Source organism: Drosophila miranda, chromosome 4 (assembly GCF_003369915.1).
Source record: "Drosophila miranda strain MSH22 chromosome 4, D.miranda_PacBio2.1, whole genome shotgun sequence".
Lineage (NCBI taxonomy): Eukaryota > Metazoa > Arthropoda > Insecta > Diptera > Drosophilidae > Drosophila > Drosophila miranda.
Window position 1 is genome coordinate 30206514 of NC_046677.1, and position 27743 is coordinate 30234256.

General features: G+C 50.1%; 9 protein-coding genes across 12 annotated transcripts in view; 4 read left to right on the forward strand and 5 right to left on the reverse strand.

Moving 5' to 3' along the window:
• Window positions 1–26: 26 nt before the first annotated feature.
• Window positions 27–2383, reverse strand: LOC108162394 (transcription initiation factor TFIID subunit 5-like). The gene is made up of 4 exons (XM_033393667.1): window positions 2092–2383; window positions 230–2030; window positions 129–173; window positions 27–74 (listed from the first exon to the last, which is right to left on the reverse strand). The coding sequence occupies exons 1-2, from the start codon at window positions 2131–2133 to the stop codon at window positions 240–242; spliced, it is 1833 nt and encodes a 610-aa protein (XP_033249558.1). The 5' UTR covers window positions 2134–2383; the 3' UTR covers window positions 27–74; window positions 129–173; window positions 230–239.
• Window positions 2384–2468: 85 nt separating this feature from the next.
• LOC108162404 (ubiquitin-conjugating enzyme E2 D2-like) lies at window positions 2469–3717 on the reverse strand. The gene is made up of 2 exons (XM_033393673.1): window positions 3512–3717; window positions 2469–3454 (listed from the first exon to the last, which is right to left on the reverse strand). The coding sequence occupies exon 2, from the start codon at window positions 3449–3451 to the stop codon at window positions 2597–2599; it is 855 nt and encodes a 284-aa protein (XP_033249564.1). The 5' UTR covers window positions 3452–3454; window positions 3512–3717; the 3' UTR covers window positions 2469–2596.
• A 571-nt stretch (window positions 3718–4288) lies between these two features.
• LOC117188964 (ubiquitin-conjugating enzyme E2 D3-like) lies at window positions 4289–5520 on the reverse strand. Its single transcript, XM_033393674.1, has 2 exons — window positions 5335–5520; window positions 4289–5277 (listed from the first exon to the last, which is right to left on the reverse strand). Exon 2 carries the CDS (start codon window positions 5272–5274, stop codon window positions 4456–4458), a length of 819 nt encoding a protein of 272 aa, XP_033249565.1. The 5' UTR covers window positions 5275–5277; window positions 5335–5520; the 3' UTR covers window positions 4289–4455.
• A 10779-nt stretch (window positions 5521–16299) lies between these two features.
• On the reverse strand, window positions 16300–17703 carry LOC108162399 (transcription initiation factor TFIID subunit 5-like). 2 transcript variants are annotated; one of them, XM_033393671.1, is made up of 4 exons: window positions 17630–17703; window positions 17578–17596; window positions 17391–17457; window positions 16300–17323 (listed from the first exon to the last, which is right to left on the reverse strand). In XM_033393671.1, exons 3-4 carry the CDS (start codon window positions 17430–17432, stop codon window positions 16337–16339), a joined length of 1029 nt encoding a protein of 342 aa, XP_033249562.1. In that variant the 5' UTR covers window positions 17433–17457; window positions 17578–17596; window positions 17630–17703; the 3' UTR covers window positions 16300–16336. The 2 variants fall into 2 exon arrangements, with proteins under 2 accessions (XP_033249562.1, XP_033249561.1); XM_033393670.1 differs by having other exon boundaries at window positions 17391–17466.
• Window positions 17647–27743, forward strand: part of LOC108162392 (cytoplasmic dynein 2 heavy chain 1) — a 37068-nt gene continuing 26971 nt past the window's right edge. Inside the window, exons 1-4 of one of the 2 annotated variants that reach the window (XM_017297112.2) lie at window positions 17647–17737; window positions 17818–17857; window positions 18062–18206; window positions 18673–19204. In XM_017297112.2, the coding sequence (XP_017152601.1) occupies window positions 19202–19204 (3 nt within the window). In that variant the 5' untranslated portion in view covers window positions 17647–17737; window positions 17818–17857; window positions 18062–18206; window positions 18673–19201. Of the gene's footprint in view, window positions 17738–17817; window positions 17858–18015; window positions 18207–18672; window positions 19205–27743 lie in introns of those variants that run through there. The other variant, XM_033393666.1, reaches the window with a different exon arrangement.
• LOC108162396 (transcription initiation factor TFIID subunit 5-like) lies at window positions 19547–21283 on the reverse strand. Of its 2 annotated transcripts, XR_001775569.2 has the most exons (3): window positions 21146–21283; window positions 19833–21074; window positions 19547–19762 (listed from the first exon to the last, which is right to left on the reverse strand). XR_001775569.2 is itself a non-coding variant. In XM_017297119.2 (2 exons), exons 1-2 carry the CDS (start codon window positions 21191–21193, stop codon window positions 19920–19922), a joined length of 1203 nt encoding a protein of 400 aa, XP_017152608.1. In that variant the 5' UTR covers window positions 21194–21283; the 3' UTR covers window positions 19769–19919. The 2 variants fall into 2 exon arrangements, 1 of the variants encoding a protein (XP_017152608.1); XM_017297119.2 differs by lacking the exon at window positions 19547–19762 and having other exon boundaries at window positions 19769–21074.
• LOC108162403 (gametocyte-specific factor 1 homolog) lies at window positions 21795–23288 on the forward strand. Its single transcript, XM_017297128.2, has 2 exons — window positions 21795–22461; window positions 22521–23288. The coding sequence occupies exon 2, from the start codon at window positions 22678–22680 to the stop codon at window positions 23200–23202; it is 525 nt and encodes a 174-aa protein (XP_017152617.1). The 5' UTR covers window positions 21795–22461; window positions 22521–22677; the 3' UTR covers window positions 23203–23288.
• On the forward strand, window positions 24473–25625 carry LOC108162402 (ubiquitin-conjugating enzyme E2 D3-like). Its single transcript, XM_017297127.2, has 2 exons — window positions 24473–24579; window positions 24637–25625. Exon 2 carries the CDS (start codon window positions 24640–24642, stop codon window positions 25456–25458), a length of 819 nt encoding a protein of 272 aa, XP_017152616.2. The 5' UTR covers window positions 24473–24579; window positions 24637–24639; the 3' UTR covers window positions 25459–25625.
• On the forward strand, window positions 26240–27441 carry LOC117188965 (ubiquitin-conjugating enzyme E2 D3-like). Its single transcript, XM_033393675.1, has 2 exons — window positions 26240–26402; window positions 26460–27441. Exon 2 carries the CDS (start codon window positions 26463–26465, stop codon window positions 27279–27281), a length of 819 nt encoding a protein of 272 aa, XP_033249566.1. The 5' UTR covers window positions 26240–26402; window positions 26460–26462; the 3' UTR covers window positions 27282–27441.

The window sequence follows — 27743 nt, forward strand, 5'->3', positions numbered from 1 at the left end:
GGGTCCGATGTAGAACGGATTGAACGGGCACTTGTTGCAGCACGAATTGCACATCCTGGACACTCGGCAAGGGCCTGCAAATCAGTCGATCAGTCTTTCTATCGCTGAGCATCTTGCGGCGAACTCACCAGCAAATCGGGAAGGAACAACGTATCCAAATGTGTCGCCTGCAACTGTATACGACTGGTACGGTGATTCTGAATTGTTGGAATGTTAAACAGGGGCTTACCTCGAAGAGCCTACTTCCTGGCTCTGTTTTTGGGGGCACTGGTCCTTGGCTGACGACCGCAGATGGAGATCAGGTGGCCGAGACTCACGAAGCGGGACTGGAGGATGGGTCCGGCTGCGTTGGGATGCGAGAGGATCAGTATGCGTTCACGGTGCTGGTCCGGCTTGAGGATGTTCTCGAAGTTCCAGATGCTCAGGTAGGTGCCGCGGCAGCCCACCGCCAGACGGCTGTCGTCCAGGGCGAAGTCGATCGTGCTGATCGGTGCACTGTGGTAGGACAGGCTCCGGATCGGGCGCTCGTCGGTCGTGTCCCAGATGATGAACATGTGGTCGAGGCCGCCGGAGATCAAGTAGCGGCCGCTCCGGGAGAAGGCCAGCGCGCTAATGGGCGCCTTGTGGCCGAAGAAGAGGCGCACCTGCTCTCCCCTGCTGGCCACGTCCCACATGCGGACCGTGAGGTCGGCTGAGCCGGTAGCCAGGTACCGGGAGTTCGGGTGGTAGAGACAAACCTCCAGCTCCGCCAGGTGGCCGCTGATCCGGAGGATGGGCTCGGCGCAGCTCTTAATCCAGACCCGTGCCAGGCCGTCCTCGCAGGCAGCGGCAAAGTAGTCGATCACCGGCGCGAACACGACGCTGCGGACGGGGCTCTGTTGCGTGTAGATCCCCGCGCACATGTGGAGCACCAGGCACCACAGGCGAATGGTGCCGTCCTGGGAGCAGGTGACCAGGAAGCGTCTGTCCGGGGAGATGTCGCCGGTGACGATCTTCCCAGTGTGCCCGGTGAGGACGCTCAGCACCGTCACGGACTCGGTCAGCTTCACCTCGACGAGGCGGATCGCGAAGTAGTCAATGGCAATGGCCACCCAGCAGCCGTCCTTGAAGAGGACCGCGCCAATAACCTCCTCCGACTCGTTGAGCAGGGGCGGCCTCAGGAAGCACGAGCTCAGTTGCTGGTCGCACGGCTCCAGGTGCAGACTCCTCCTGACCGAGTGCGTCAGGTCGGCCCAGCGGATTACCTCCAGTGGGGGACGACGCAGGGGCAGACGCTCCTGTGGCGCGGTATCGAGGCCGTCGATGGCGATGTGGCCTATAAACACGTTCTGTTGGTCCAGCGGCCACTTTGCCCTGTACTCGCCGAACTTGATCGAGGCTGCCTGTGACATTTCAATGCGAACCAAGTCGCGGCGTAAGAGCAGCTCCAGGGCCCTGCCTGGCACCTGTTGGGGCCTGCGGATACGCCTCAGCTTGGCGATGCTCCGGTCGTATATATCCTCCAAGTAGTCCTCGTTCTCCTCCAGAAAGCGCTTGGCCATCTTATGGTCGCCGCCGACCACCATTTGCAGGTATCCCAGCACCAGCATAGGGTACAGCAACGCGGATATCTCGTATTTGAACTCGTTGGGCACCTCCTCGACCAGCTTCTGGATCTCCAGGAAGGTCTGCTGGTACTCCAGGTACATGAAATGCGGCGTGAAAAGTGGATATTCCAGGAGTTCATTGCACGTGAGTAGGGCGTTGCCTTCGAAGAAGTCGTCAAAGTGGCTTTTGGACGGAACCTCTGCCTCGCTAGAGTCGTCACTGTCCTCTTCTGCGCTGTCGGTTCTCTCATCGTCCTCTCCGGACTCCGAGTCGTAGCTCTCCTCCTCTTCCCCTTCAGAGTCATCATCAGAGGGATCCTGGGGCAGCTGCGGGTTAGATCTCCCCGGTTTGTGCCCATCTCCAGACCCATGAATTTCTTCAGACACCTGAATGGCATCACCAGGGGTATTTTCGCCTGCCCTGAGTGCTTTACCGCCCAGGCCCTGGACGATTGAATGAAAATACGAATTTTACATCATATCTCGGTTCTTCCGTGGTACTTACATTGTGTCCATTCGCTTCGTTGACTTCGTTTTGACTATTCATATTCGTATCGATCAATTTCGTACTTTTAATTAATTATTTCTCACAATTTGCGACAATTTCCACGTGCTTCGGTTCTCAGCTACAAGTGCTGCAGGGCCAGGGCTGCAGGCTCGCGGCAATGAAATCAATGTCGATTATGCTTCGATAACTCCATAAGTGAGCTAGAAATATACGAAATATAGGCCGTATGAGACTTGGCTAGAAACAGAGACCACCTTATGGGAAAAGCTTGCAGTGAGCGCATGAGATACTGCGTCCAGCTGGCAGGGCGCCCGTGCTGGAAAACATCGTTTGGTCAGTTCTTCGACTGATAACACTAATTTTGCGCAGTAAAGTCTGTTATCATTGTGTGAGGCAAACAACTCACAGCCTGGGCCTTTATTTCAGTCAAATATAAATTGTATATTATGTTAGTATGTTCTCATGGTGCCCGAAGAATTCGGAAAGTGTGGGACTATTCAGACTATGTGGAATCTAAAGGCTGGGCGAAGCGGAAGGTCCACTGCCGTGCTATGCGGTTGTGTTGCTCGCGGTTCGTCTTGTACATCTCGGCAGCGACGCAGTTCAAGGGGCTCTCGGGGTTGGGGTCCGACAGCAGCGACTGGATGGACAAAAGTATCTTCTCCACGTTCAGGGCGGGCGACCAATTCGAGTTTAGAATATCCACGCAGATAGCGCCGTTGTGTATGTTGCAATGGAAGACCCTTGTACGGAACAGTATCTCCGGTGGTAGAGACGGGTACGCGTGCGGAAAGTGGAGGCGTAGTTCAAAGTGGCCTCCCTCGTAGGGCGTGTCCAAGGGCCCGAGAATAACGGCCTTCCAGTCGTAGATACAGTCGTCCACTAACTCCACCGTGCACCCGTCCGTCGGATCGCTCGTCATTTTCGCCATCTCCTTGCGGAGGCGGCGTACGCATAATTCACTGACCATTCGATTTTCTGGCACCGCAACTGCTAAGCTAGCGGCCAAAGCTTCCATGACGTCACTCCTACCGGTGCCACGTTGTGGGTCGGGACTCTGGAGGAGCGTCACGATCGGTGCGGTGTCCTGCACAGGAAGACGGTTGGTCCCACGGCGATTGGTACCGCGGCTATTGATCCCGCGACGGTTGGTAACGGAAGGGTCCTCAGCGGACGGCTGGTTGGCAGCGCTCTGGATTGCACGGCGCTGGCTGGCAGTGGTGGTGGTCCTGCGGCGCCTGGGATGGGAGGATATGGCCTCCACTGCGCGGAGGAACGCAGCGCGTCGGGTCAAGGGCGGGGCGGCAGGGGACGCCTGGTTGGCCGCCAAAATACGAGCAATTCTGCGGGGCGCCATTACCTGCAAGACGGCAAAGAGCTTAGAAACACTTTTACGGAGAATACGATAATTTCTTACGTTCAGATTATTGAAAATGTGATTTTTATTTTGCCAGAACGACTTACAACGTCGCACATGAAATGAAAGTGAGACAGGTCTGTTTTCCAGCAACAGTTTCTTTCGACTCGGTTTCCAGCACAGCTTCCTTTGACTTGCTTTCCAACACTACATTTTGCACAGCTGTTTTGCCGTTGCTCTGTTTTGAACTTTCACGTTTCCCCCGCCTTATACGATTCTGTATTAAATACAGTCAAATAATTATGTTGTACTGTATAGCCCCAGCAATAATACACAGGATTGGAATTGGGAGCTCTTTTAAGTTTTGTGTGGATTGTAAATCCCACTGGCACAATAACTGCTTTATTTTCAAAAGTTTTGCGCCTGAAATGGGAACGATGCGATACGGCGGGCACATAGCACAAATTCAAATCGTGTACATATACGGCTGGCTGTACTGAAACACATCTTGCCTGAAAAAAAAAGTTTTAAATCAACATTTGAATAGCAAATGGATGCTGGACGAACGCTTAATGGGAAATTAGTCCGAGCAGCCATACACCTGTTTGTGTGTGTTTCTATTGGATACATTCGATTAAAGTGCTGGATCCATATTCTAAAGGAATATGTAACGGGTGTAACGAGCGGTCCACTGTCGTGCCTTGGGATTGGAGTCCGCCAGCAGCGATGGACGTCTGATGAACACAATAAGATTCTCAGTGATCATGGCCGGCGATCTTCCGTCCGACTGCTCCCCGTCTTGACGAACTCGCGGATGATATGACGAAGTATTTTGCACTTTCTACGAAACATTTTCACAGCCTACGCCTTTATTTCAGTCAAAAAATAATTGTATGAATATGTTATCATGTAGCTCATGTTCATGTGTGTTTAGTGACAGAAACCAACAAAGATGCTCAAAGAATTTGGAAAACGCTGTGTATCCGTGGATGAGATGTTTAGGATTATGCAGACGTTGAGTCCACTGGCTGGGCGTAGCGGGCGGTCCACTCCCGTGCGATGCGGTCGTGCTGCTCGCGGTTCGTCTTGTACATCTCGGCAGCGTCGCAGTTCAAGGGGCTCTCGGGGTTGGGGTCCGACAGCAGCGACTGGATGGACAAAAGTATCTTCTCCACGTTCAGGGCGGGCGACCAATTCGAGCTTAGAATATCCACGCAGATCTCTTGGTTGTTAATATTGCAGTGGTACACCCTTGTACGGAATAGTATATCCGGTGGTAGAGACGGGTACGTGTGCGGAAAGTGAAGGAGTAGTTCAAAGTGGCCTCCCTCGTAGGGCGTGTCCAAGGGCCCGAGAATAACGGCCTTCCAGTCGTAGATACAGTCGTCCACTAACTCCACCGTGCACCCGTCCGTCGGATCGCTCGTCATTTTCGCCATCTCCCTGCGGAGGCGGCGTACGCCTAATTCAGTGTCCATTACATTTTCTGGAGCCGCAGCTCCACGGCCAGCAATTATAGCCTCCGCCATTTCAAGAAAGGCACGCTGTTGGTCTAACATCTCTAAGTCCTCACGGGTTGTGAGGTGCCAGACACCATCCCAATACACTACGGCGTTGACAACGGGAGGGTCCTCAGCGGGCGGCTGGTTGGCAGCGATCTGGATTGCACGGCGCTGGCGGGCAGTGGTGGTGGTCCTGCGGCGCCTGGGATGGGAGGATATGGCCTCCACTGCGCGGAGGAACGCAGCGCGTCGGGTCAAGGGCGGGGCGGCAGGGGACGCCTGGTTGGCCGCCAAAATACGAGCACTTCTGCGGGGCGCCATTACCTGCAAGACGGCAAAGAGCTTAGAAACACTTTTACGGGGAATACGATAACTTCTTACGTTCAGATTATTGAAAATGTGATTTTTATTTTGCCAGAACGACTTACAACGTCGCACACGAAATGAAAGTGAGACAGGTCTGTTTTGCAGCAACAGTTTCTTTCGACTCGGTTTCCAGCACAGCTTCCTTTGACTTGCTTTCCAACACTACATTTTGCACAGCTGTTTTGCCGTTGCTCTGTTTTGAACTTTCACGTTTCCCCCGCTGTATACGATTCTGTATTAAATACAGTCAAATAATTATGGTTTAAAGTTTTGTTTGGATTATAAATCCCACTGGCACAATAACTGCTTTATTTTCAAAAGCTTTACGCCTGAAAAAGGAAAGGGTCCTTATTATCCGCATAAACTGGCTTGCTGGCTGGGAAAAGGGCCAACCAAATTGAGCAGAAAAGAGAGCAACAAGCATTCTATAATTTTATCTTGGGCCATGTTATTTTTATACCCGATACTCAAAATGAGTATTGGGGTATATTAGATTTGTGGTAAAAGTGGATGTGTGTAACGTCCAGAAGGAATCGTTTCCGACCCCATAAAGTATATATTCTTGATCAGCATCAATAGCCGAGTCGATTGAGCCATGTCTGTCTGTCCGTCTGTCCGTCCGTCCGTCTGTCCGTCTGTCCGTCCCCTTCGGCGCCTAGTGCTCAAAGACTATAAGAGCTAGAGAAACGATGTTTTGGACCCAGACTTCTGTGATATGTCACTGCTACAAAAATATTTCAAAACTTCGCCCCGCCCACTTCCGCCCCCACAAAGGACGAAAATCTGTGGCATCCACAATTTTAAAGATATAAGAAAACCAAAAACGTAGAATTGTAGAGAATGACCATATCTTTAAGAATCTGAATTGGATCGTATTATTATTATAGCCAGCATCAAGAAAACAATTTCATTTTTTCTCGCCCTGTCTCTCTCTAACACACACGTAGCATAGGCGGCTTTGCTTAGAGTAAAACATTAGCGCCTAGATCTCAGACTACAAAAGCTAGAGCAACCAAATTTGGTATCCACACTCCTAATACATCGGACCGAGACGAGTTTGTTTCAAAATTTCGCCACACCCCCTTCCGCCCCCGCAAAGGACGAAAATCTGGGGATATTCAAAAATCTCAGAGACTATTAAGGCTAGAGTAACCAAATTTGGTATCCGCACTGCTGTTAGATCTTACTATAAAACGTGTATCTCAAAATTTCACCCCACCCCCTTCCGCCCACACAAAGGACGAAAATCTGTTGCATCCACAATATTGCACATTCGAGAAAACTAAAAACGCAGAATCATAGATAATGACCATATCTATCAGAATCTGCTGAATCTGGATCAGATCAGATCATTTTTATAGCCAATAGGAACAAATCAATTTGCAGTGGCTACGCAGCACCCGACGTCACGCTCAGACTGATTTTCTGTCTCTCTCGCACGCACTCTTTGTCGTGTCCTTTAATATTAGCGGCGTCTGCCGGAGGAGAGCCATACTGACTTAGTATCGGGTATAACTGTAGAGTTGCGGTGTCCGCAGCAACTCACAACGTTCCCCCTCGTTTTTAATATCTGTATTACACTTGAATTTTCCAACTGACTATCTGCCAAAAAGAGATAGCCATAGGGAAAAAGCTTGCAGTGCGAGAAGGAGGAATAGTAGAGCTGGGAGCTTTGAGCAGCGACTGCTACTTTTTTAAACAGTTTTTTCCCAAAAAGCGACTCAGCTGTTCTACTGATAGTCGGGAGTCGTGTGCCAGTACTGCATTGATTGCAGGATACTATTTCGATACGTTAATGGCTTTGTATGGGAATAATGTGAAGAGAAATGTACATATAGCATTGAGAAACAATAACAATCAAGAAATAACAGAAACTGCGTAGTAGAGCAAAACTGCTGTGCCTTTAATTCGCATTTTGCTGGGAGCGCGGCTGGAGAGAGCGTCCCGGCGCGGTGCTTTTGCATTTGAGAGAGCGAGCTCAAAAAGGAGTTGTAAAAGGAGAGCACTAAAGCGAGAGCCGAGAGAGGCTGACACAAGAATGTGCTCGTGTGCTGGCTCATGGAATTGAGAGAGAGAGAGAGAGTGAGAGAGAGAGACAAAGGCGCGACTCACTGCGCTCGTGGCTTAAGCAAAACTGCAAGAGGGCGAAGAGCCCCTCTGGCTGCCTTTGTCACATACAAAAGCTTTGAGTCGTCGGATTTTTATATCAAGCGATTGTGCATTTTGGAAGTTTTGAATATGTAAAACACGAAAGATTGTGTGCCATACCGATCTATTTAATTTAAGCAGAAATAAGTTTGTTGTAAGTGGCATCTATTGCTACAGGCTACCCTCCATGTTGCTGGAGTCAGGATCCATTTTGTTGGCTTTTCTGCGTCTGCGATTGGATAGGGGTCGACGCCGGCGTCTGCGCCGGGGCTGGGGAACAGCCGCACGGCGGATGCTCTCCTGGACACGGACCGCACTCCCAGTTGCAGTGCCCCTCCACAACGCAGTCGGGGTCACAGCAGGGGGGGTTGGGTCCGATGTAGCCGGGATTAAACACGCAAGGCATGTTGCAGCTTCGCCGGAGACACTCCGCAAAGGATTACGGCAGCAGGTCGGTTATATTTTGCAGATTTTGATTTTGAATTTACATAGAAGCCAAGGCGGTGCTGCTGGTGGTGGGGGCTGTTGTTTTCGGAAACGCACAGAGCCTGCCCATTCCGGTAGAGACTAGAACACACAATAGAACAGGCTAACTAGATGCCCGGCCTACGAGCACAGACAAACAGGCCCGTATCAGGGCATAGGCGGCTTTTAATTATCGAAGAGCAGACATATTGACCCCACACACACACACACACACACACACACACACACACACACACACACACACACACACAAACAAAACAGAGCAAAACAAAACAATGCTAAGCTCCCTCCGACGTGACAGCGTGGACAATGCCCATAATTATTTCATAATCGGGCAACACTTCATATTTATGGTGACAAAAGCCTGCAGATGGACAAAGCAAAGCCCCTGCAGGGAATTCCAGCCCCAGCCCCCGCCCCAACCCCAACCCCAACCCCAACCCCAGTCTGAAAGTGGGCCAAAAATGGTTTGGTTCAAGCTTAAATTAATGAATAATTAAACCGCATTCGGGCAGACGATCGGCGAGGCGGAAATGCAGCATTTGCATAACTAACACAATGAACTACATGCGAGTGCGCGCCAGACAAGAAGACATTCTATTTCGATGGCAAATTGTTTGGACGGGGGGGGGATGTATCGAGCCCCGTTCATAAGTTAGACATGCAAATGTGCATTCAAAACTAACGGCATGGCCATTGTCAATTAATCAATCAATCAGCGGCAGCTCCAGAAAGCAGCTCCGTTGCGGAAATAACTTGTCCATCTGCCCGGCCAGCCCCCAACGCCTTCAATCCCAGCGCTAGCCCCCGTCCAGGCCTCCCACGTCCGTAAACGCGTGTGTCACCCATGATTTTTGATTGGCCGCAGAGTTCAAAACGCTCCATCGCCGGCTCTGGGGCTGGGGCACATCATCGATGCCGATCTCCGAGGCTAAGGCGATGGAAGTGTCATTAGCTTCAAAGGGTAACGTGGACATGACAGCGGTTCAGCACAGTGGAGCTTCTGGCATGAAGATCTGCCCGAAATTATGCTGTGCAGGGCCCAAGAGTCTGCCTCATGGCGTGCGACTGTGTCTCAAATTACGACAAATTATCCCCAAGCTTTGTATCGCCTTCCATCTGGGCACCACTGTGCCACGTCTCTTCAATGTCGAACCATCAAAGTCGTGTGCACTCTTTGTGTAATTCATATTCAAAGCGAGTGCGAGTGCGAGTGCGAGTGCGTGTGTGCCCCATCGCGCCCCATGAAGGTGGAGTGGACATGGAGGCGGGTCTGGTCGCTGGACCTTCTCCACTGGCTTGCTTGTGCACTCGCGCGAACTGCTTTTAAGTGGCGTTGGCGTCGGCGTCGGCGTCGGCGCTGGTCAGGGTGTGTGCCTCGTTGGGCTTTATGGTGGGGGCGGGGGGAGGAGCGACCATTTGAGCGCAGTGTGCTGCTGCTGACGATGCAAATTCGTGAGCAGCTCTTTGCAGCGTTTTGAATATGTTACTGTGCCCGTCCGCCCAGTAAAAGAAATTGTTTTTGGGGAATATGGACTAACGAGGAATCGACATCAAAGACAGAGAGAGGTAATCTCCAATCGAAGACTGTGTAATCCGCTTGAATCGAACCCACTTCCAATTGCTTTCAGTGTTTGGCCCCACAAGGGAGTCGACTTTGTCTATTCAACTTCCGCTCAGTGCCCCGGCCAGTACTTATTTCTTCTTGGAGCTTCTATTCGTTTCTATTTTTAATAATTCAAGTTCGAGCTGTTTCTGGTCTGGGGGCTGAGGCCGCACTTGTCCCATCGTAACTGTTTGAGAAATGTTGTGGAGAAATGACAAAGTGACCGGAAGATGATACTGTAATAAAAGAGGAGGCACGCAGCCAGAGCCGCCAACAGAACAGAAAAGAACCAAGCGGACGGCACTGTGTGGCTCCACTGCTCGCAGATGTCTGTGTTTGCCTATAGGAAATAGAAAACCAAGTACTGGAAATGAACATGAACAATGTTTTATATGATCTATGAGTTGTTGTTGTTGTTGCTGTGGTTGGTTCTTTTTTTGGTGCCCATCCCCACTCCATTTTTCGTTGGCTATTTATTTACAAATGAACAATATTTATGGCCTCTTTCTGAAAGAGTTGTTGTGGGAGTCGTGTCGGTGGTCGATGGTCTGTGCCCACCCGCTGGGCGGTGGGGCCCCGACTTCCGTCACAGCCATGGCATAGAAACGATCTCTTCATACGAGTATTGTATATTTGTCTACATAATTTTGTGGTTTTATTTCTGGTTTATGTGTTTGGCATAATCAAAACTGATTAGGAGCTATGTACACCCTTTTGTTGGGGCACCGCAATCGCAAATAGATTTGTCCAACCAATAATTCTAATTTGCAAACAATTATGGAACCCCAAAAGCGGATGAGCGCTTAACTAAAAGTGTGAAGAGCAGAACAATTAGAGGTGTATTTTTGGTCAAGTTTTATGGATAGAATCGAGGCAGCAATGTGTCCATAAATATTCAACTTTAGGGATCTATACATTCTTATAAATTCCCCGATAATCTCGCATAGCCCTGAGGTGGAGCATGGGCGATTTATCGCGGAATAAGTAGCCACAACCAAGCGGAACCCCTTCATTTCGAGAGCCCCATACCATAATTAGAGATGTCATGGGAACAATTTATGAGGAGCTATTGGAGACGCTGCAACTGGAACACTAAACGGCGGCACTTAAGCGATCATAACTTTGTCCATGATAAATCGAACTGGAAACGCCTCCAGAGATGCCGTCCAGCAGCACATGCAAAGCATCTTCTCTTGGCAAGAGCAATCAGAACGGAGGAGCGCTAAGAGGCCCAAAAGCTGAGGCTGAGGCTGACGCTGAGGCTGAGGACCCCGACCAAACTATAGAAGTTTAAGGCAGCTGCTGCTGCTGCCGTTGAAAGGCAGCAGACCGCTGAATGAATTGGGCTGTCGTTGTCTTGGCAATCAGCGCTACCGGGCATAGAAAGTTAACACACCCCGAAACCGGCTTCGGCTTCGGTTTCAGCCAGTTGAAGTTCCAGTTGTCGTTGTCGTTGCCTCTGCCTCTGCCTCAAGAAACTTGCCAGGACGGACTGCGGCGGATGTGTGTGAAAGACAAGAGCGCAGCAGCTTCTAAGCGTTTTGGCCGTCCCCTTCGCTTTGGCACTGCCTTTTGGCCCAAAGTGGGGAGAGACAGGGACAGAGAGAGAGAGAGTGAGAGCGCAACCAACTTGAAATTGCCGCAATTGCGTGTCGACCACAATCTTAACCAGCGGGAACTTGCAACCGGCTGGGACTTGTGCTGGCTGGGAATAGGGACTGCCACTGGCTCTGGCTCTGGCGCTGGCACTGGCACTGGGGAGGGGTGTTGGCCCATCTCTTCTCGGTTCCTGTCTGTTTCCTTTTTTGTTTTTAATGAATAAGTTGGAACACCTGCTCGTCGCTCGTCGCTCGACTCTTGTTGAGATCTCTTCTGTCCGTGTCTGTCGGCCTGTCTGTCTGTCCTTCGGTGTGTGTCTGCTCCTTCTGCAAACTCCGGTTGTGTGCTGCTCAAGTGTGACGTCGCATATGTGTTCTATCTCTGCATCATGTTGAACCATTGTTGATACCCTGCCAGGAGCGGGGCGTGTGGGAATACCGGAGTGGTTGGACCCGAAGGAAGGCCCTTTACCGCCCTTTTAGGTAGAAGTTCTATGGGATTGATTTTCCCTGAACTGCCACTAGAAACCCCTCCCGCTTCCCACTAATAACGGAGTGCTCTCAGGGTCTTCTCAGAAGCATCGGACTTCTATTGCATTCGATATGTCCCCAGCTAACAGGCGTTTTCCGCTTTTAATGGATTCCCTGGAAGGCAAATAGAGCTCAAGCCTTAGCCAGGGGGCCGGGCAGGGGCCTAAGTCAATAAATAACCTGTTTGAATATCATTTCGCATACACCTGAACCAACGCAGGGCTTATAATCTTCATTCATTAAATCGGGCACACCTGAACGGCAGACGAGATCCGCTCGAGTGTCCCTGACATTGGGTAGAGCCCGGGGCTGGGTGCTTTGGGCTCTGTTCTGCGCCGAGTCAATGCCACGACAAGTGGCCATTCAAGTTGCAAAATTAAAACCAATTTCCCTGGCACTGTGGACTCCCGACTGCGGCCTGCCGTATCACTTCCTCATCAACAGAGAAGCAGAGAAGCAGAAAGAGGGGACTGGGTAGTGCGCAGTGAGTGCTCATGATGGGGCCAGTCATGGGCTGGAACAATGCGAACGAGGCCCAAGAGCACAACGAGATAATTGTAATAAAGAAATACGTAGCATAATTGATGCCCGAGGAGGGAGGGGGGGGGGGGGGGGGGGGGGGGGGGAGGCGGCCTGCCCCCACAGACACTCGAGAGGAGGGCCGAGCCTCCTTCAATGCACCATCCATCGATATCATCCGGCCGCCCTCAAACGGAATGCTTGAATGTAAATCGAATTTCCCAGCCGGGTGTGGGGTGTGTGTGGGGGGGTGTTTGTGGGGCTAAAAGTAATTTCGATTGCAATTCTTTCATTGCCAGTGGGTGCAATGCAGTGGTAAGTGAATTTCATATGAAGGTGACTCGGCTCTGACTCGATTTACGGGTAGCATATATGGCATTACATAAGATTCAATTTGGCAAAGCTCATGCAGCGCATGGAATGGGCAGCGGGGAGGGGGAGAGCGGCAAAGGAAGTGTGCGTCTCTCCCCAGAGACAATTAAAGAGGCGTGCAGTTAATTTAATGTCGGAAATCAAAGCACTTTTACTCGGGCACTCTCCACGACAATTACATGGCACGACAGTGCACCCGTCGCCCCCCCCCCCCCCCCCACCCGCCTCTCTTCGGGCTACTTTGCGGCAAATGATTTTCTTTTTCTTGCATTCTGGTGTGTGTTTTTTTCCTTCTGCAAGCTCCTTTTTGCTGCCACTGCAGACATTTTTAATAAGTTGCCTGGCAGCCGTTGCACGTCTCTCTTCGGCAACAACACAGCCACTGGCACAGCCACTGGTGGTGGTGCTGCTGCTGCCAAGTTGAAAATGAAATTCGTGGCACGAATAGATTTCCAAAACATATATGAAGAGCCAAAGAGGAAGCGGACACAGAGGAAGAGCCAGGGAGAGGGAGAGTCGAGTACAAGGCATGTCGAGTATGACAGAAATTCGAAAATGAAGCAATTCACTTGTATATTTGATACCATCCGGCGGCCATGGACGTTGTCAACGATCTGCAAATGGGCACAGGAGGGACTAGCATCGTGGGGCGGACCACTGGCGGTGCAGTTATTAAGTGGTTTCCCCCATGGCTCCGATAATTGGCAGAGAATATTTGTGGCATTCCCCACGAATTCCCCCCGCTAATGAGCTGCAAAGAGACTGCAATTACAGCGCGTTTGTCCAACGATTCGTGGACATTTATGCCAGAGACCTCTATATATTTTAATCCCCCCAGAGACCTCCTTCGAGGGAAAACAATTCCCAGAAAATGTAACACAAAGTGATTTTCCACCTCGGCGTATCCAAAGTTCCAGCCACTACCGTGTTTGTGCCTCACTATTTTGTGACTATTAAATTTGAGGGCTTCTGAGAAATTATTTTGTCACTGCCAGAAACCCTTCCAGCCGAAGCCATTTGGAGGCCCAAAAACTTGTTGAAACTTTGGCAGCGAGGCGCAAGAAACCAATAAAGAAAAGGCGGAAAACTAAGGCACAGAAAAGTGCCACGAAAAGCGGGGGGAAGCCAGGCCATAGACCTACCTAGCGGCAGTATGGCCTTAATGGCTCGATGCTGGAGTCCCAAAGGATGGCACAAATAATGGAAGTGGAGCGCTAATACTACGTGCAAAATGGTTTTAGGCTTCGGCTGCCGCTGCACATTGCGTATACGTGCCGTGGAGTCTCCTGCCGGGAGCCAGGGAGCCTGTAGCTTATGCAATGCAATTTCCATTTACATAAATTTTGATGTTGTCTCTGGCAATGGGTGTGTCTCGGGGTGTGTGTCGGGGTGTGTGTCGCAGCCCAAAAATTAAACAACGCAAGTTTTGGGCTAGAAAAGTTTCACCTCGCTGTTGTCTTTTATGTCAATTTGCTGGGAAATTACCTTTTGTGTTAACAGTGGCAGTGGCAGTGGCAGTGGCAGTGGCAGTGCCGCTCGCGGAGGCAAACATTAAAAGTAATTCAAACGCTCTGCGACAACGGCAGCCGCCGACTTTGTGTAGGACAACAATAAATGCTTATTTAACTAATTCTACAGCATGTATGCAAATATTTACAATGCAACAGCTGCATAATGAGCGTGGGTTGTGCGGGGAAGGCTCCAGGACACGCTCAAGGAGCGTACCCCTCCGGGGGTGTTCGGGGGGTGGCGCAGCAAGTGTAAATGTGGATGTCTGCCATTAGAGCTTTTTGTTTAGTTTTTAGCCGCCTCCCAAGCACCCCTCCCCCCCTGTGGCAGCCGCAAAACCGCGTGTCTGTGTCTGCTTGGGTGGGTGCTGGCGGCGGTCCTGTATCCTTTCAGGTGTCAGACACTTAAGTGCTTTGCTTTTATGGACAATTTTGAGCTGATTAATTATCAGCTTTGGCTTAATGCCTAATTAACCCGTGTTTGCTGGCCGATCAAGAACGGCCAGGACGCCTTTGACATTTCATTTTATTAGCGGGTGAGAAATTGCACACCTCAATCATGTCCAGACCCCAAAGGAAGCGTTAAAAATGTGCCACAAGACCCTTTCCCACCTCAGGAGGAGGCCGACATGATTAAACGATACGCTTTCCACCGACAAACATCAAGGATTCCTAAAAAGATATCAACAAGGGTCTCGTGGGTCGGTGGAAACCCTGTCGTGTTATCGATTATATATAAGAGCAATGCTTCCAGGATACACACAGTCGCTGGCGATGTACGGGATGGGCTTATGCCGGGACTCCTCTTAAGCTCTCCTCCGGACGACTGCTGCAGAGTGCAAGCCATGTAGCGCCTTTGTAAGTGACTGAAGCTTATTAAATGCCTCCGCTGGACACATTTAATTAACAGACACGAACAACTTATAATTACCACTCACACACACACACACACACACACACACACACACACACACGCACACATACATGCCAGTCCACTCCACTCCAGTGGGTGCTGCAGAAACGAGGTAATTGTTTCTGTTTTCCTGCAGCTTCTGGACTCCGGCGAATCCAGCGAATGACCCAAAGGATTGGCCGACCGACTGGCCGACTGACTGCTCGTTGCGTGTTGGATATCCTCGTAAATATTCTGCAGGCTCGCATATTAATTACCACAACATGCGAGAACGGCGTTAAGGACAAGAGCTGCGGAGTGTGAAAATGCTGCGAAATCTCTCGAAGGAATCTGAGAAGTTTCACTCTTGGCACTCTTTCTGTTTTCCATCTTTTAAACCCCATTAAAGCCCTCGGTTCAAGGCCACTAATCAAGGGAACTATTTATGGACAGGACACTGGGTATCCAGGTCAAGGCCGGTCCCTTTCGGACTGCCAAAAATAACAGAGAACGGAACTATGCCCAGAGCGGGGAAAAGTTGGAGCCATGAGGCCATGAGGCGGCGTTAGAAAATTGCCAAATAAATGTCGGATGGAAGGCAAACAAAAATAATATATTTATTAAAAATTGCTCCCCCCCCCATGCCTGAGTGGTGGCCGGTATTATTTATTGTCCAATCCTGATGTGTGGAAATGCCAGCCAGCGTCCGGAGGAATGCCTTTGTTCGAGGTGGAGAAAACTATGCGGTTCCCATTCCACAGCCCATTGCGGAGAGTCCAGAGTCCAGCGTCCAGAGGGGCTTCTTCGAATAGTTGTTGCGGTTTAAGTTTAATTAAAAGCACTCCCCACTGCACTCCACTGCACCCCCTCCCTGCCCACTCGCGGAGCAAACTTTGGTGTTTGTTTTAATAATTTTAATTAAAAAGAAACTGTTCGATTTGGCGGAGAGTGGCGCTCGGCAAATAAGCAAATAAGCAAATAAGTAGCCGGCCAAATGCTGTCAAACGCCAAACGGACCGCAATCGAGTTGTTGGCCAAGTGGCCCATTCGCGGCTCATTGCCATGCAATCGGCGTTTGAGAGTCCTGCGCTCTTTGGCCTGATTGGTGGGTGGTGGATATCCAAATCGAAACTAATTAAAAACCGCACGCACTTCTCTTCACACGTGGGGTCCGGCCCGGACGCATGGCTAATGAAGCGTTCGCGTTGATTATAAAAAGGAAACTTTGTTGGCGACGAGGTTTAGGCCAGGGCCAGTGCTGGCCAATTAGCATTCTGCGGCTGCGGTGGGCTGCTTTGTAAATATCTCTGGTTGCTCTGATTAGATGTTTCGTTAGTCGTATTTATTTATTAACCGTCTAGAAAAAATCTCGCGGGCTCGAAGAGCCAGTTGGGGCTTTCAGTGCAAGTGGGTTACTCTCCTCCCCGTCGACGCAGATGCCCACCAGGTGGGAGTCGCTGACGAAGCTAACCTTCAGCACGCGTCCACAGTCGCTGGCCCGCGACTCCATGGCCGGTGCCCCAAACTCCCAGACGCTCATCTTGGCGTCCCGGCTGCCCACGGCTAGGCGAAAGTTGTCCCTGTCGAAGGCCATCGAGGTAATGGCAGCCGCGTGCTGGTGAAAGATACACACCACGAGCTTGGAGTTCATGTTCCGCAAGATGACTTGGCCCTCGGCGACACCCGCGGCCATGTAGCTGCCGCACGAGGTGAAGGCCAGGGCAGTGATCGCAGTGCTGTTGAAGTCGATGAGGTCCGTGGTATAGCGGTCCCAGGCGGGGTCCCATATGCGGACCTTGCTGGAAGTCGATCCAGAGACCACGTATTTCTTTTTCGGATGGAATATGCAGACCTTCAGCTCTTGCTCCTGGAACACTCTCTTCGTGCAAACGATCTTCTCTCCGTCCGCCCTCCAGATGGATGCGTAGCCAACGTCCTCGACGGTGGCATATGAAGAGGCGTACGAGATGAAGGCGATGCCTCGAATGAAGCTGGTGGTTTGCCTGCAGAAGGCCAAACATCTGCCGGACTGTACGTTCCACATGCGCATGCCGAAGTCCGCCGAGCACGTCAGGAGTTGCGACCCGTCGGTCGAGAACGATCCGAGGTAGACGGTGGCCTGGTGACCGCTGAGGGTGGTCGTTTTGCCGTGGGTCCAGTCCGCCTTTGCGCCGCTCACATGGAGCTTCAGCCGAAGGACGTGCACCGAGCAGTCTGCCCTGGCCACGGCCAGCAGGCTGGTGTCCTCCGAGAGGCTGGCGCAGATTGCCTCCCCCCCCACATGGAGCACGCTCACGGCCACGAAGGTCGCCTTGAGCGACTCCTCGCCTGTCGAGCCCGTTGCCTGTGTTGTCTCGATAGATTTCAAATAAGAAGTTGAGCTTTTCTCGGTTGTTCTTCGGTTTACTTACGTTTTCTTCCTTCGGCTGTTTGATCATCTCGCTTTCCGACATCTCGTTGCTTTTCGTTGGAGTTATGCTGAAAAATCTACTAAAATTACTGAATGTGACACGTCACGCTCCACAATTAGACAGCTCCAGGGATGCAAGCCCTCAGCGCTGCTCTGAAGTGGATGTCGATGAATAATATCGAACTTACCCTTATCGAGAGATCCCTGGAATCGATACACTCCCTCGGTGGTGACTTTTTGAATGACTGCAAACCAGCGGGAGCACAGCGGTTTTTTATAGATTTTCGTGCGGAATAGAATGGTATTTTTCTGTATTTTGGATCCAGTGCGCAAGGGCGGCAGCGACAAGTTGGTATTTTACAACACTGCCTGAACAGCTGTGAAGAAAAACCCAAGTCTTACTGTTTTGCCATCAATTTTGTTTCCAGCTAGAAATGGGGTCCATGACTAGCACGCGCTGGCCCCCTGGTCAGTGTTTACCTCTGGGCTTGATATCAGTTTGATTTATTAGCCACTGCCAGGCACAGACGATGCCGCCGCCAGCGCCACTCGGCAGCACTCCGCAAAGAATAATTTGTGTAACCCCAAAGAAGAGAAGGACAGAAACACACCCAAATGACAGCTACATACAAAAAATATTACAAATATAAATATATATGTATGTATTTCCAGAACCCACATATGCAATCTTGTGCAATTTCCGCACTCCAAAGGAACAACGAAGCCACCGACACGGACAACCGACCCGTATCCCTCCTCCCGCCATCCTCCCGCCAGCTGTCAGCGCGAACAGTTGCAAACAGACATGAAGATTATGGTACGTTGGGGGATTTTCGGGGCAGCAAACTGCCGTTACATTGTAGTTGCACACAACTGCAAATATACTCGTGCATACACGCTATGGAGAGCACTTCGAGATGCTCACGTTTTTCGCTTGTTTGCTGGAAAAACAAATTTGGTAATTCTGTTTCCAGCAGACACTGGAAATTATTTTCTTTTGGTTATGAAAAGTTTCCCAGCATCTGGGAGAACTTATCTAGCTCTAAGAATAACTATCCATTTGCCACACACTTAAACCCATTCGAGATGCGAGCATTTGTCACTTTGTGTAAGAAATCAGCCTCGAATAACACAAATTGAATTTGCATTTGCCGAAAATCAGCTTGGGGGGACTTTTGTTAAGCTTGCTTTTAGGCCTTGACAAATTGAATTTCAATTGTCGCCGCCGAAAGGCTTCCTTGAACCGTATCTCTAATTAGAATTGTTTTTGCTTCCCATTTCAGGTCATTCCCCGCTCGGGTCATAACTCCAAACAACTTGAAGTTTCATTCGCCAGCGAGACTCGAAAAGTCCTTAAGCCTGTCAACTGGAGGCGCGATTTCCAGCGATTTCCAGTCCTGTTCTTATATTTGATTCTGTCGACTGTTGTTGTGGGCGACGCGTCTAGGCTGTTTGGAAAATCACAAATTTATGTTAATTTTATCGTAAATGATGAGCACAGAGAGGAAATTAAATGAAATAAAATGTGAAGCTTCACAAGGAAAATACTCAACATTATTTTAGGATATTTCTGTGCTCCCTGGGGCTTTTTTATCCACCGAGAAGAGTCCAAGTACATGCTTGGCTTTTAAATAAATCAAACGCAATGCACAGGAGGTCAGCTCTACGACCACGTAAAATCTTTTGGCAAATCACAAAAAATCCAAAGAGCTGCCATTCAAATCCACTTAACAAAAGGACCTGCCACTGACCCACAGGACTTAGAACAGAAGGCAGACACATGGCCAGGCCAGAGCACAAGACGGCAGGAACATGGTAATAAGATTTCCACTACATTTCTGTACATTCAACTAGCATTTTTCATGCTCTTTGCAGCTGAGTTTCATCTCATTTGATTCCACATTTCATTTGATAAACGCTGGATATGATAGATGTTCCCGCCGGGCGAATGTGACGCATCTTTCATTTTCCTATTTTCTTTTTACACCCTTTTTATGCGCCCGGAAAAGTTTGCTTGTCCGCCTGGTGTCGGTTTGTCTAAATTTCACTATCACTATCTCTCGGTGTCTGTCTGTTTATTTATTTTACAATAAAATGCCAGCTCCGACTCCGGCTCCAGCTCCAACTCGGCTCCCATCTTATTCCTCCGCTGCACTGTACGGGTGAACTCCTCTCCAGGAATTGAATTGAATTAAATTGAACAAAGTTTGCGAGCTGCAGCGCCCCGATAAGGTGGGGCTCGCTCTCGCCTCTCGCCCAGGGGCCAAGGGGGGCACTGCATATACCCGTAAATGGTTCAATATCCACGACTTTTCCTCCATTTATTACACAAAATATTACGCTATTGGGGAGCTTGGAAGTGGCTATAAATTGCTGAAATTAAGCGGATTATTAGGCACTTTATTAAGGTTCTCAACTGATTTTTAATTAGCAGAATACAAACATTTGAGATTCACTTTCGGTGGTTTCGGGGCTTCAAGCTATTGGTTACTAATAACATCTTAAGAGATATTCAGAAGTCTCTTCGTTTCTATTCGTCTTCCTTTGGCTCCAGCTCCGACTCCTCAGCCTCCATGTCCTCAAAGAACAGGGACAAATCTTCTTCGGGCTCCGCGCTCGCCTCGCGCTTTTCCACGCAGATTGACATCAAGTGGGAGTCGCTGACGAAGCGCACCGCGAAGATGGGTCCGCACTCGCTGGCTCGCGTGCCCACTAGCATGTCCTCCGTGACAGAGGCCCGGCCCGCGACCGTGATCCGCACGAGGAGCTCAAAGTCCCACACGCTCATCTGGGTGTCCATGCTCCCCACCGCCAAACGGCCGTTGTTCGGGGAGAAGCCAATCGAGGTGATTGCTCCCGAATGGTGGCCCAGGCGGCGCAGCAGCACCTGACTCTTCACATTCCAGACAATGAGCAGACCGTCGGTGGCACCTGCGACCAAGTAGGAACCGCAGATCGAGAAGGCCACGGCGGTGATGGTGGTTTTGTGGCCCAGAAAGGTGCGCACCGCAGTGGTTCCTTTGGCCATGTTCCACATGCGGACCGTGCCGTCAGTAGAGCCAGTGACCAGGTAGGTTATCTTCGGGTGAAATCCGCAGGCCGTCAGCGGCTGCGAGTAGTAGTTTTTGTCCACGTAACGCAACTTGTTGCTGGAGCGCAATTCGTCTATCATCCAGATGAAGGCATAGCCCAGTTCATCGATGCTGGCGAAGAAGAGGCCATGGGCCTCAAACAAAATGCGGCTGACGTGGCTGTGGGTGTTCACAAAGATCCCCGTGCAGTTCCGGGAGCTCAGATTCCACAGCCGCAGCTTCAGATCCGGCGCCCAGGTCACTATGTACGGCCGGTTGTCGGAAAAGGCGCCGTGGGTGGCCGGCACTTCGTGCCCGACGAGGTTGAACCCGCCGTCAGCGATCCAGTCAGCGTCCGCTCCGGCCGAATAGAGCCTTAGCCCGAACACGTGCACCAGACTGTCGGCCTTGCTAACGGCCATCAGGCTGACGGTCTCCGAGATTAAAACGCAGAGCACCACTCCTTCGACGTGGTGATCGCTCGCGGCCACAAAGGTCGACAGTTGCTGTGCCTCCGTGGGAGTCTCGTCCGGCCTGCTGCCTCCGGACACCTCCACACGCTGGGGAGCGTGATTGGGTTCGCTTCGATGGCTAGCACTGATGCCGCTAGCGGCCTGCATGGCGGCACAATGGATTGAATATAGGAATTTGAGGTATTTTCTCGGTTTCATTGCATTCTACTTACATTTTCTTGGGTCTTGGGTCTTGGGAATACATCGGACATCTTCCACATTATAGAGAATTATTTGTACAATTATCAAGCTAAACACGCCACGCGTTTCTCAACTCACACTTGCAAAAGGCCGCTGCCAGGGTTGACACCCGCTCGCATCTCCCCCAGTGTGCCCACAGGGCCTATTTATCGCCCTGTTTATCGATGTTGACACGACTTTTAAGACACATAAGTGTGCCTTAAGCGCCAAACTAGAATGATTATGAATTTTCCCATTAACTGAACAGATTAGGATTCCCCTTTCCCTGCCCCTGCCCCTGCCCCTGCCACCGTTTAAAGAATCTCACACCGAAATGCGGGAAATTTGTGACTTAATAAGCGACTCGGTTGCGGCGAGCCAACAAAACATGCAAGGAGCCCGTCGAGCACACAGTTTCTTTTCAGCTCGGAAATGTGTTTGCTCTTTTCGGTTGAATCTCTCTTCTGCTTCTGCTTCTCCTTCGTCCTTGTCAGTGCCAATGCCAGGAGCTTCCTGTTCCTCATTTGGCAAACACACAATTACCTGAGCGTGGTCGGGCCAGGATTTGCATTGCACTTGAATTATATCCGTTTGCAGTGTTTTCCCTTCCTGGTGGTGCCTGGTGCCTGGTGCCTGGTGCCTGCAGAGACCTGGCGGTGCAGTACCCACCGCACACATATGCATAATTTCATGCTCACTGCCGCTACGTGGCGCTCATTTGTGTAGTTTTCCTTAAACGCTGCCATACTTTCGTTTCCGTTCCCACTGTATATCACCGTCTGGGAGAGGATACGTGCACGGCGAGAATATGCAGTCCTTGGCTGAGGCGGCGCTTTGTATGCAGATTACCTGCATTTCGGGCTGGGGATTGAGGTCTCTAATGAGACTTGAGGCATAGTCGTGGGCCCGCCTCCCCCCAAGAAAGGCGCAGAAAAAACCGCATAAAGCATTGGAAGTCGTGCGATATGGGGAACGGATCCGGATCGGGGCCTTGCCTCGGGCTGCCCCAAACATACACATCATGCGTATGGCGGATGCTAAGTTTATACGCAATGAAGAGTGAAAAGCAATAAGGTCTGTTAAGTTGTGCATAAAAGGGAAATGGCCCAGGACTCCCCTGAATAGGGGTCGCAGGGGGCATTGGAGCACAATATGTTTATTGAATTGTCGCCAGCAGATATCCGGCAAGCAGAAGGGAAAACGAGAAACTTTTGCAATAGCTATCGTGTTGAAAAAGGGAAATGGAGACAGGACAACTCTTGATTATGGAAACATCGAAGGAAAGTACCCTCTAAAAATGGGTGGAGAGGTAAGAAAAGAAAAGAGAGGTAATGTGCAGCATTATTTGTTTTTTTGACATTATGTCAGTATTTATATCGAATACAGACTTCAAAAGCACAGTATCGTACATTGGCATCCATTTTAATTACTTTGGGGTGTGGTTACTGGTTATCCAGTGCATCCCTGATATAAATCAGAAGGAACACGTATTCGTTTTGTGAAAAATACATTGTCTCTACGAATCATGGAAGATCTCGGCGAAAAAGATATGATCACCTGCCCGTACAACCGGGAGCATGTGATGCTGCGCAAAAAGTATCAGCAGCACATTTTGAAATGTCGTGAGATCTACAAAGACAAGGTGGAGCTTCTTGCGTGTCCCTTCAACAAGGCGCACCTGGTACCAAAGTTGGAGTTCCACCAACATTTAAAATCCTGTGATGATCGCAAAATAATTGTGCAACATCTAAACAGCGAAGAACCGGATGTGCTGCGCGCCGACACAAGACATAAGAAAATTGAAGCCGACGAGAACTGGGACGACGATCGGGTGGAGGACTACAATCCGCAGGTGTATTGCGCTCAGGCAAATATCATACGCGAACCGCGCGGCCTGTTCCCGGCCCAGCGCAAGGCATTCTTCAAGGAGGAGGAACGTCGTCGTCGCGGCGATGCTGAACAGCCGGGCACGTCCAATTCCCCGGCTGAAAATCGTCCTACGCCGCACCACCACAAGGAGCGGCTGCATTCGAAACGCACTTCGAAATAAATGAAGTATTTTTTTGTATACTGAACACCAACACCATGTGCATATTTTATTTGAAAATTAAATATACTCGTACATATATTTTACTGTTTAACGTTCGTCGCCATCGAAGACATTTTCGCCCTAGAATCTTACAATCGAGAAGTACCACGAATAAGGCGTAAAGCCTTACCCGAGATGCACGCGGACTATGGGAAGACAGGCACAGGAATGAAGGCAGACAATGTGAGTAGAGGGAAGCAAGTCAAGAAAATACCATAATCGGGTCATTGCAGCCCCCAAGCCCCAACTCTGAGCGAATATAAGGATTGCTTCCACATGCCATAATTTTTCGATGAGCTTTTCGATGGTTCTGAAAGCAGTCAATTTTAGATCGGCGGCGGATCGGAGATGGACAGCACCGTCGCGGGGCTAATATGCATCTTAAAAGGTGGAGCCACCCATCATCAAAGTTCGCTTCTGCCTTCCCAAAGTCCTAATGGGTCCTAGTGGGAGACTTTGCCCAAGTTGTCAAAGGTCGCAAAGCCGTAGACGTCGCTTACGTGTACTTCTAAATCAAATAGATATTGCGATACAGGCTGAGGCTGGTGACTTTAAACCGAAGTACCTAGCATAAAAACGAGGGCCCAGCTTTTTTAGTAATTCTTAGCATCCACCATCCCTAATGGGACTGACATTTCTGTTGTCTCATCCATTTTTCCAGTCTTAAGTGCCGGCATTCCCATTCCTGGACTCGTTCTGATTGCAACCCATAGTAATAACGAGGTGTGCACGTGCACCCATCCGCCAACCATTCCACTCGTCCATTCTTTCATTCATTCATTCATTCATTCATTCATTCATACAGAGATAGAGATGCACTTTTTACGGCCCTCTCACCCGGGGCTATGCTTTCTCCGTGGCCGTGTCCGTTTATGCAAGTGTTAAATAAAGTATCTCCAGGCCATTGTAGTTTATGCCTAGCCTAGTCAGAGTCGCTGACATTTATTGCTTGTTTTAGGGCGGACTAGGAAGGGCCCAGAAACACCATTTGTTACGGGATGGGACACATAAAACAAGAGCACAAACAGTTTATAGTTGTTAGCCATATAAATGGCGGGGTGGTAATATGTCTGCTTGTCAGCAAAGGTGGCTGGCAAGATACTGGAGCGTAGAATCGCCGGCAGCTGGCAGTGGCATCATAGCGATGCTCTTATCCAATACAGAATCCAGGGGACAGTTGAAAGTTCAAAATAAAGTATCTGCAAAACAGCTGAGCAAAAAGTAGTGTTGGAAAGCGATTCAAGGCAAGCTGTGTTGGAAAGCAGGCCTCTTTCATTTCATGTGCGACGTTGTAAGTCGTTCTGGGAAAATAAAAATCACATTTTCAATAATCTGAACGTAAGAAGTTATCGTATTCCCCGTAAAAGTGTTTCTAAGCTCTTTGCCGTCTTGCAGGTAATGGCGCCCCGCAGAAGTGCTCGTATTTTGGCGGCCAACCAGGCGTCCCCTGCCGCCCCGCCCTTGACCCGACGCGCTGCGTTCCTCCGCGCAGTGGAGGCCATATCCTCCCATCCCAGGCGCCGCAGGACCACCACCACTGCCAGCCAGCGCCGTGCAATCCAGATCGCTGCCAACCAGCCGCCCGCTGAGGACCCTCCCGTTGTCAACGCCTTAGTGTATTTGGATGGTGTCTGGCACCTCACAACCCGTGAGGTCTTGGAGATGTTAGACCAACAGCGTGCCTTTCTTGAAATGGCGGAGGCTATAATCGCTGGCCGTGGAGCTGCGGCGCCAGAAAATGTAATGGACCCTGAATTAGGCGTACGCCGCCTCCGCAGGGAGATGGCCAATATGACGAGCGATCCGACGGACGGGTGCACGGTGGAGTTAGTGGACGACTGTATCTACGACTGGAAGGCCGTTATTCTCGGGCCCTTGGACACGCCCTACGAGGGAGGCCACTTTGAACTACTCCTTCACTTTCCGCACACGTACCCGTCTCTACCACCGGATATACTATTCCGTACAAGGGTGTACCACTGCAATATTAACAACCAAGAGATCTGCGTGGATATTCTAAACTCGAATTGGTCGCCCGCCCTGAACGTGGAGAAGATACTTTTGTCCATCCAGTCGCTGCTGTCGGACCCCAACCCCGAGAGCCCCTTGAACTGCGACGCTGCCGCGATGTACAAGACGAACCGCGAGCAGCACGACCGCATCGCACGGGAGTGGACCGCCCGCTACGCCCAGCCAGTGGACTCAACGTCTGAATAATCCTAAACATCTCATCCACGGATACACAGCGTTTTCCAAATTCTTTGAGCATCTTTGTTGGTTTCTGTCACTAAACACACATGAACATGAGCTACATGATAACATATTCATACAATTATTTTTTGACTGAAATAAAGGCGTAGGCTGTGAAAATGTTTCGTAGAAAGTGCAAAATACTTCGTCATATCATCCGCGAGTTCGTCAAGACGGGGAGCAGTCGGACGGAAGATCGCCGGCCATGATCACTGAGAATCTTATTGTGTTCATCAGACGTCCATCGCTGCTGGCGGACTCCAATCCCAAGGCACGACAGTGGACCGCTCGTTACACCCGCTACATATTCCTTTAGAATATGGATCCAGCACTTTAATCGAATGTATCCAATAGAAACACACACAAACAGGTGTATGGCTGCTCGGACTAATTTCCCATTAAGCGTTCGTCCAGCATCCATTTGCTATTCAAATGTTGATTTAAAACTTTTTTTTTCAAACAAGATGTGTTTCAGTACAGCCAGCCGTATATGTACACGATTTGAATTTGTGCTATGTGCCCGCCGTATCGCATCGTTCCCATTTCAGGCGCAAAACTTTTGAAAATAAAGCAGTTATTGTGCCAGTGGGATTTACAATCCACACAAAACTTAAAAGAGCTCCCAATTCCAATCCTGTGTATTATTGCTGGGGCTATACAGTACAACATAATTATTTGACTGTATTTAATACAGAATCGTATAAGGCGGGGGAAACGTGAAAGTTCAAAACAGAGCAACGGCAAAACAGCTGTGCAAAATGTAGTGTTGGAAAGCAAGTCAAAGGAAGCTGTGCTGGAAACCGAGTCGAAAGAAACTGTTGCTGCAAAACAGACCTGTCTCACTTTCATTTCGTGTGCGACGTTGTAAGTCGTTCTGGCAAAATAAAAATCACATTTTCAATAATCTGAACGTAAGAAATTATCGTATTCTCCGTAAAAGTGTTTCTAAGCTCTTTGCCGTCTTGCAGGTAATGGCGCCCCGCAGAAGTGCTCGTATTTTGGCGGCCAACCAGGCGTCCCCTGCCGCCCCGCCCTTGACCCGACGCGCTGCGTTCCTCCGCGCAGTGGAGGCCATATCCTCCCATCCCAGGCGCCGCAGGACCACCACCACTGCCAGCCAGCGCCGTGCAATCCAGATCGCTGCCAACCAGCCGCCCGCTGAGGACCCTCCCGTTGTCAACGCCGTAGTGTATTGGGATGGTGTCTGGCACCTCACAACCCGTGAGGACTTAGAGATGTTAGACCAACAGCGTGCCTTTCTTGAAATGGCGGAGGCTATAATCGCTGGCCGTGGAGCTGCGGCTCCAGAAAATGTAATGGACACTGAAATAGGCGTACGCCGCCTCCGCAGGGAGATGGCGAAAATGACGAGCGATCCGACGGACGGGTGCACGGTGGAGTTAGTGGACGACTGTATCTACGACTGGAAGGCCGTTATTCTCGGGCCCTTGGACACGCCCTACGAGGGAGGCCACTTTGAACTACTCCTTCACTTTCCGCACACGTACCCGTCTCTACCACCGGATATACTATTCCGTACAAGGGTGTACCACTGCAATATTAACAACCAAGAGATCTGCGTGGATATTCTAAACTCGAATTGGTCGCCCGCCCTGAACGTGGAGAAGATACTTTTGTCCATCCAGTCGCTTCTGTCGGACCCCAACCCCGAGAGCCCCTTGAACTGCGACGCTGCCGCGATGTACAAGACGAACCGCGAGCAGCACGACCGCATCGCACGGGAGTGGACCGCCCGCTACGCCCAGCCAGTGGACTCAACGTCTGAATAATCCTAAACATCTCATCCACGGATACACAGCGTTTTCCAAATTCTTTGAGCATCTTTGTTGGTTTCTGTCACTAAAAACACAAGAACATGAGCTACATGGTAACATATACATACAATTATTTTTTGACTGAAATAAAGGCCTAGGCCATGATCACTGAGAATCTTATTGTGTCCATCGCTGCTGGCGGACCCCAGTCCCAAGGCTCGTGAGTAGCCGCCCGGCCCGGCCTGCTAGTTCCATTTAGAATATGGACACATATGTACATGGAACGTAGTGGAACACATGTAACCGCAGAGACATGTCCAATAGAAACACACACAAACACGTGTATGGCTGCTCGGACTAATTTCCCATTGAGCGTTCGTCCAGCAGCAACTACCATCATTATTTTCCACTTTTTGTTGCTATTCAAATGTTGATTTAAAACTTTATTTTTCAAGCAAGATGTGTTTCAGTACAGCC

Excerpts from the sequence above, each read along its gene's own strand:
- LOC108162394 (XM_033393667.1), bottom strand. The coding sequence starts at position 2,133 with ATGAATAGTCAAAACGAAGTCAACGAAGCGAATGGACACAAT. Across the intron at positions 2,031-2,091 it reads ACGAAGCGAATGGACACAAT|GGCCTGGGCGGTAAAGCACT; the intron begins GTAAGTACCACG and ends TCAATCGTCCAG.
- LOC108162404 (XM_033393673.1), bottom strand. The coding sequence starts at position 3,451 with ATGGCGCCCCGCAGAATTGCTCGTATTTTGGCGGCCAACCAGGCGTCC.
- LOC117188964 (XM_033393674.1), bottom strand. The coding sequence starts at position 5,274 with ATGGCGCCCCGCAGAAGTGCTCGTATTTTGGCGGCCAACCAGGCGTCC.
- LOC108162399 (XM_033393671.1), bottom strand. The coding sequence starts at position 17,432 with ATGTCGGAAAGCGAGATGATCAAACAGCCGAAGGAAGAAAAC. Across the intron at positions 17,324-17,390 it reads AACAGCCGAAGGAAGAAAAC|GCAACGGGCTCGACAGGCGA; the intron begins GTAAGTAAACCG and ends GAGACAACACAG.
- LOC108162396 (XM_017297119.2), bottom strand. The coding sequence starts at position 21,193 with ATGTGGAAGATGTCCGATGTATTCCCAAGACCCAAGACCCAAGAAAAT. Across the intron at positions 21,075-21,145 it reads GACCCAAGACCCAAGAAAAT|GCCGCTAGCGGCATCAGTGC; the intron begins GTAAGTAGAATG and ends GCCGCCATGCAG.
- LOC108162403 (XM_017297128.2), top strand. The coding sequence starts at position 22,678 with ATGGAAGATCTCGGCGAAAAAGATATGATCACCTGCCCGTACAACCGG.
- LOC108162402 (XM_017297127.2), top strand. The coding sequence starts at position 24,640 with ATGGCGCCCCGCAGAAGTGCTCGTATTTTGGCGGCCAACCAGGCGTCC.
- LOC117188965 (XM_033393675.1), top strand. The coding sequence starts at position 26,463 with ATGGCGCCCCGCAGAAGTGCTCGTATTTTGGCGGCCAACCAGGCGTCC.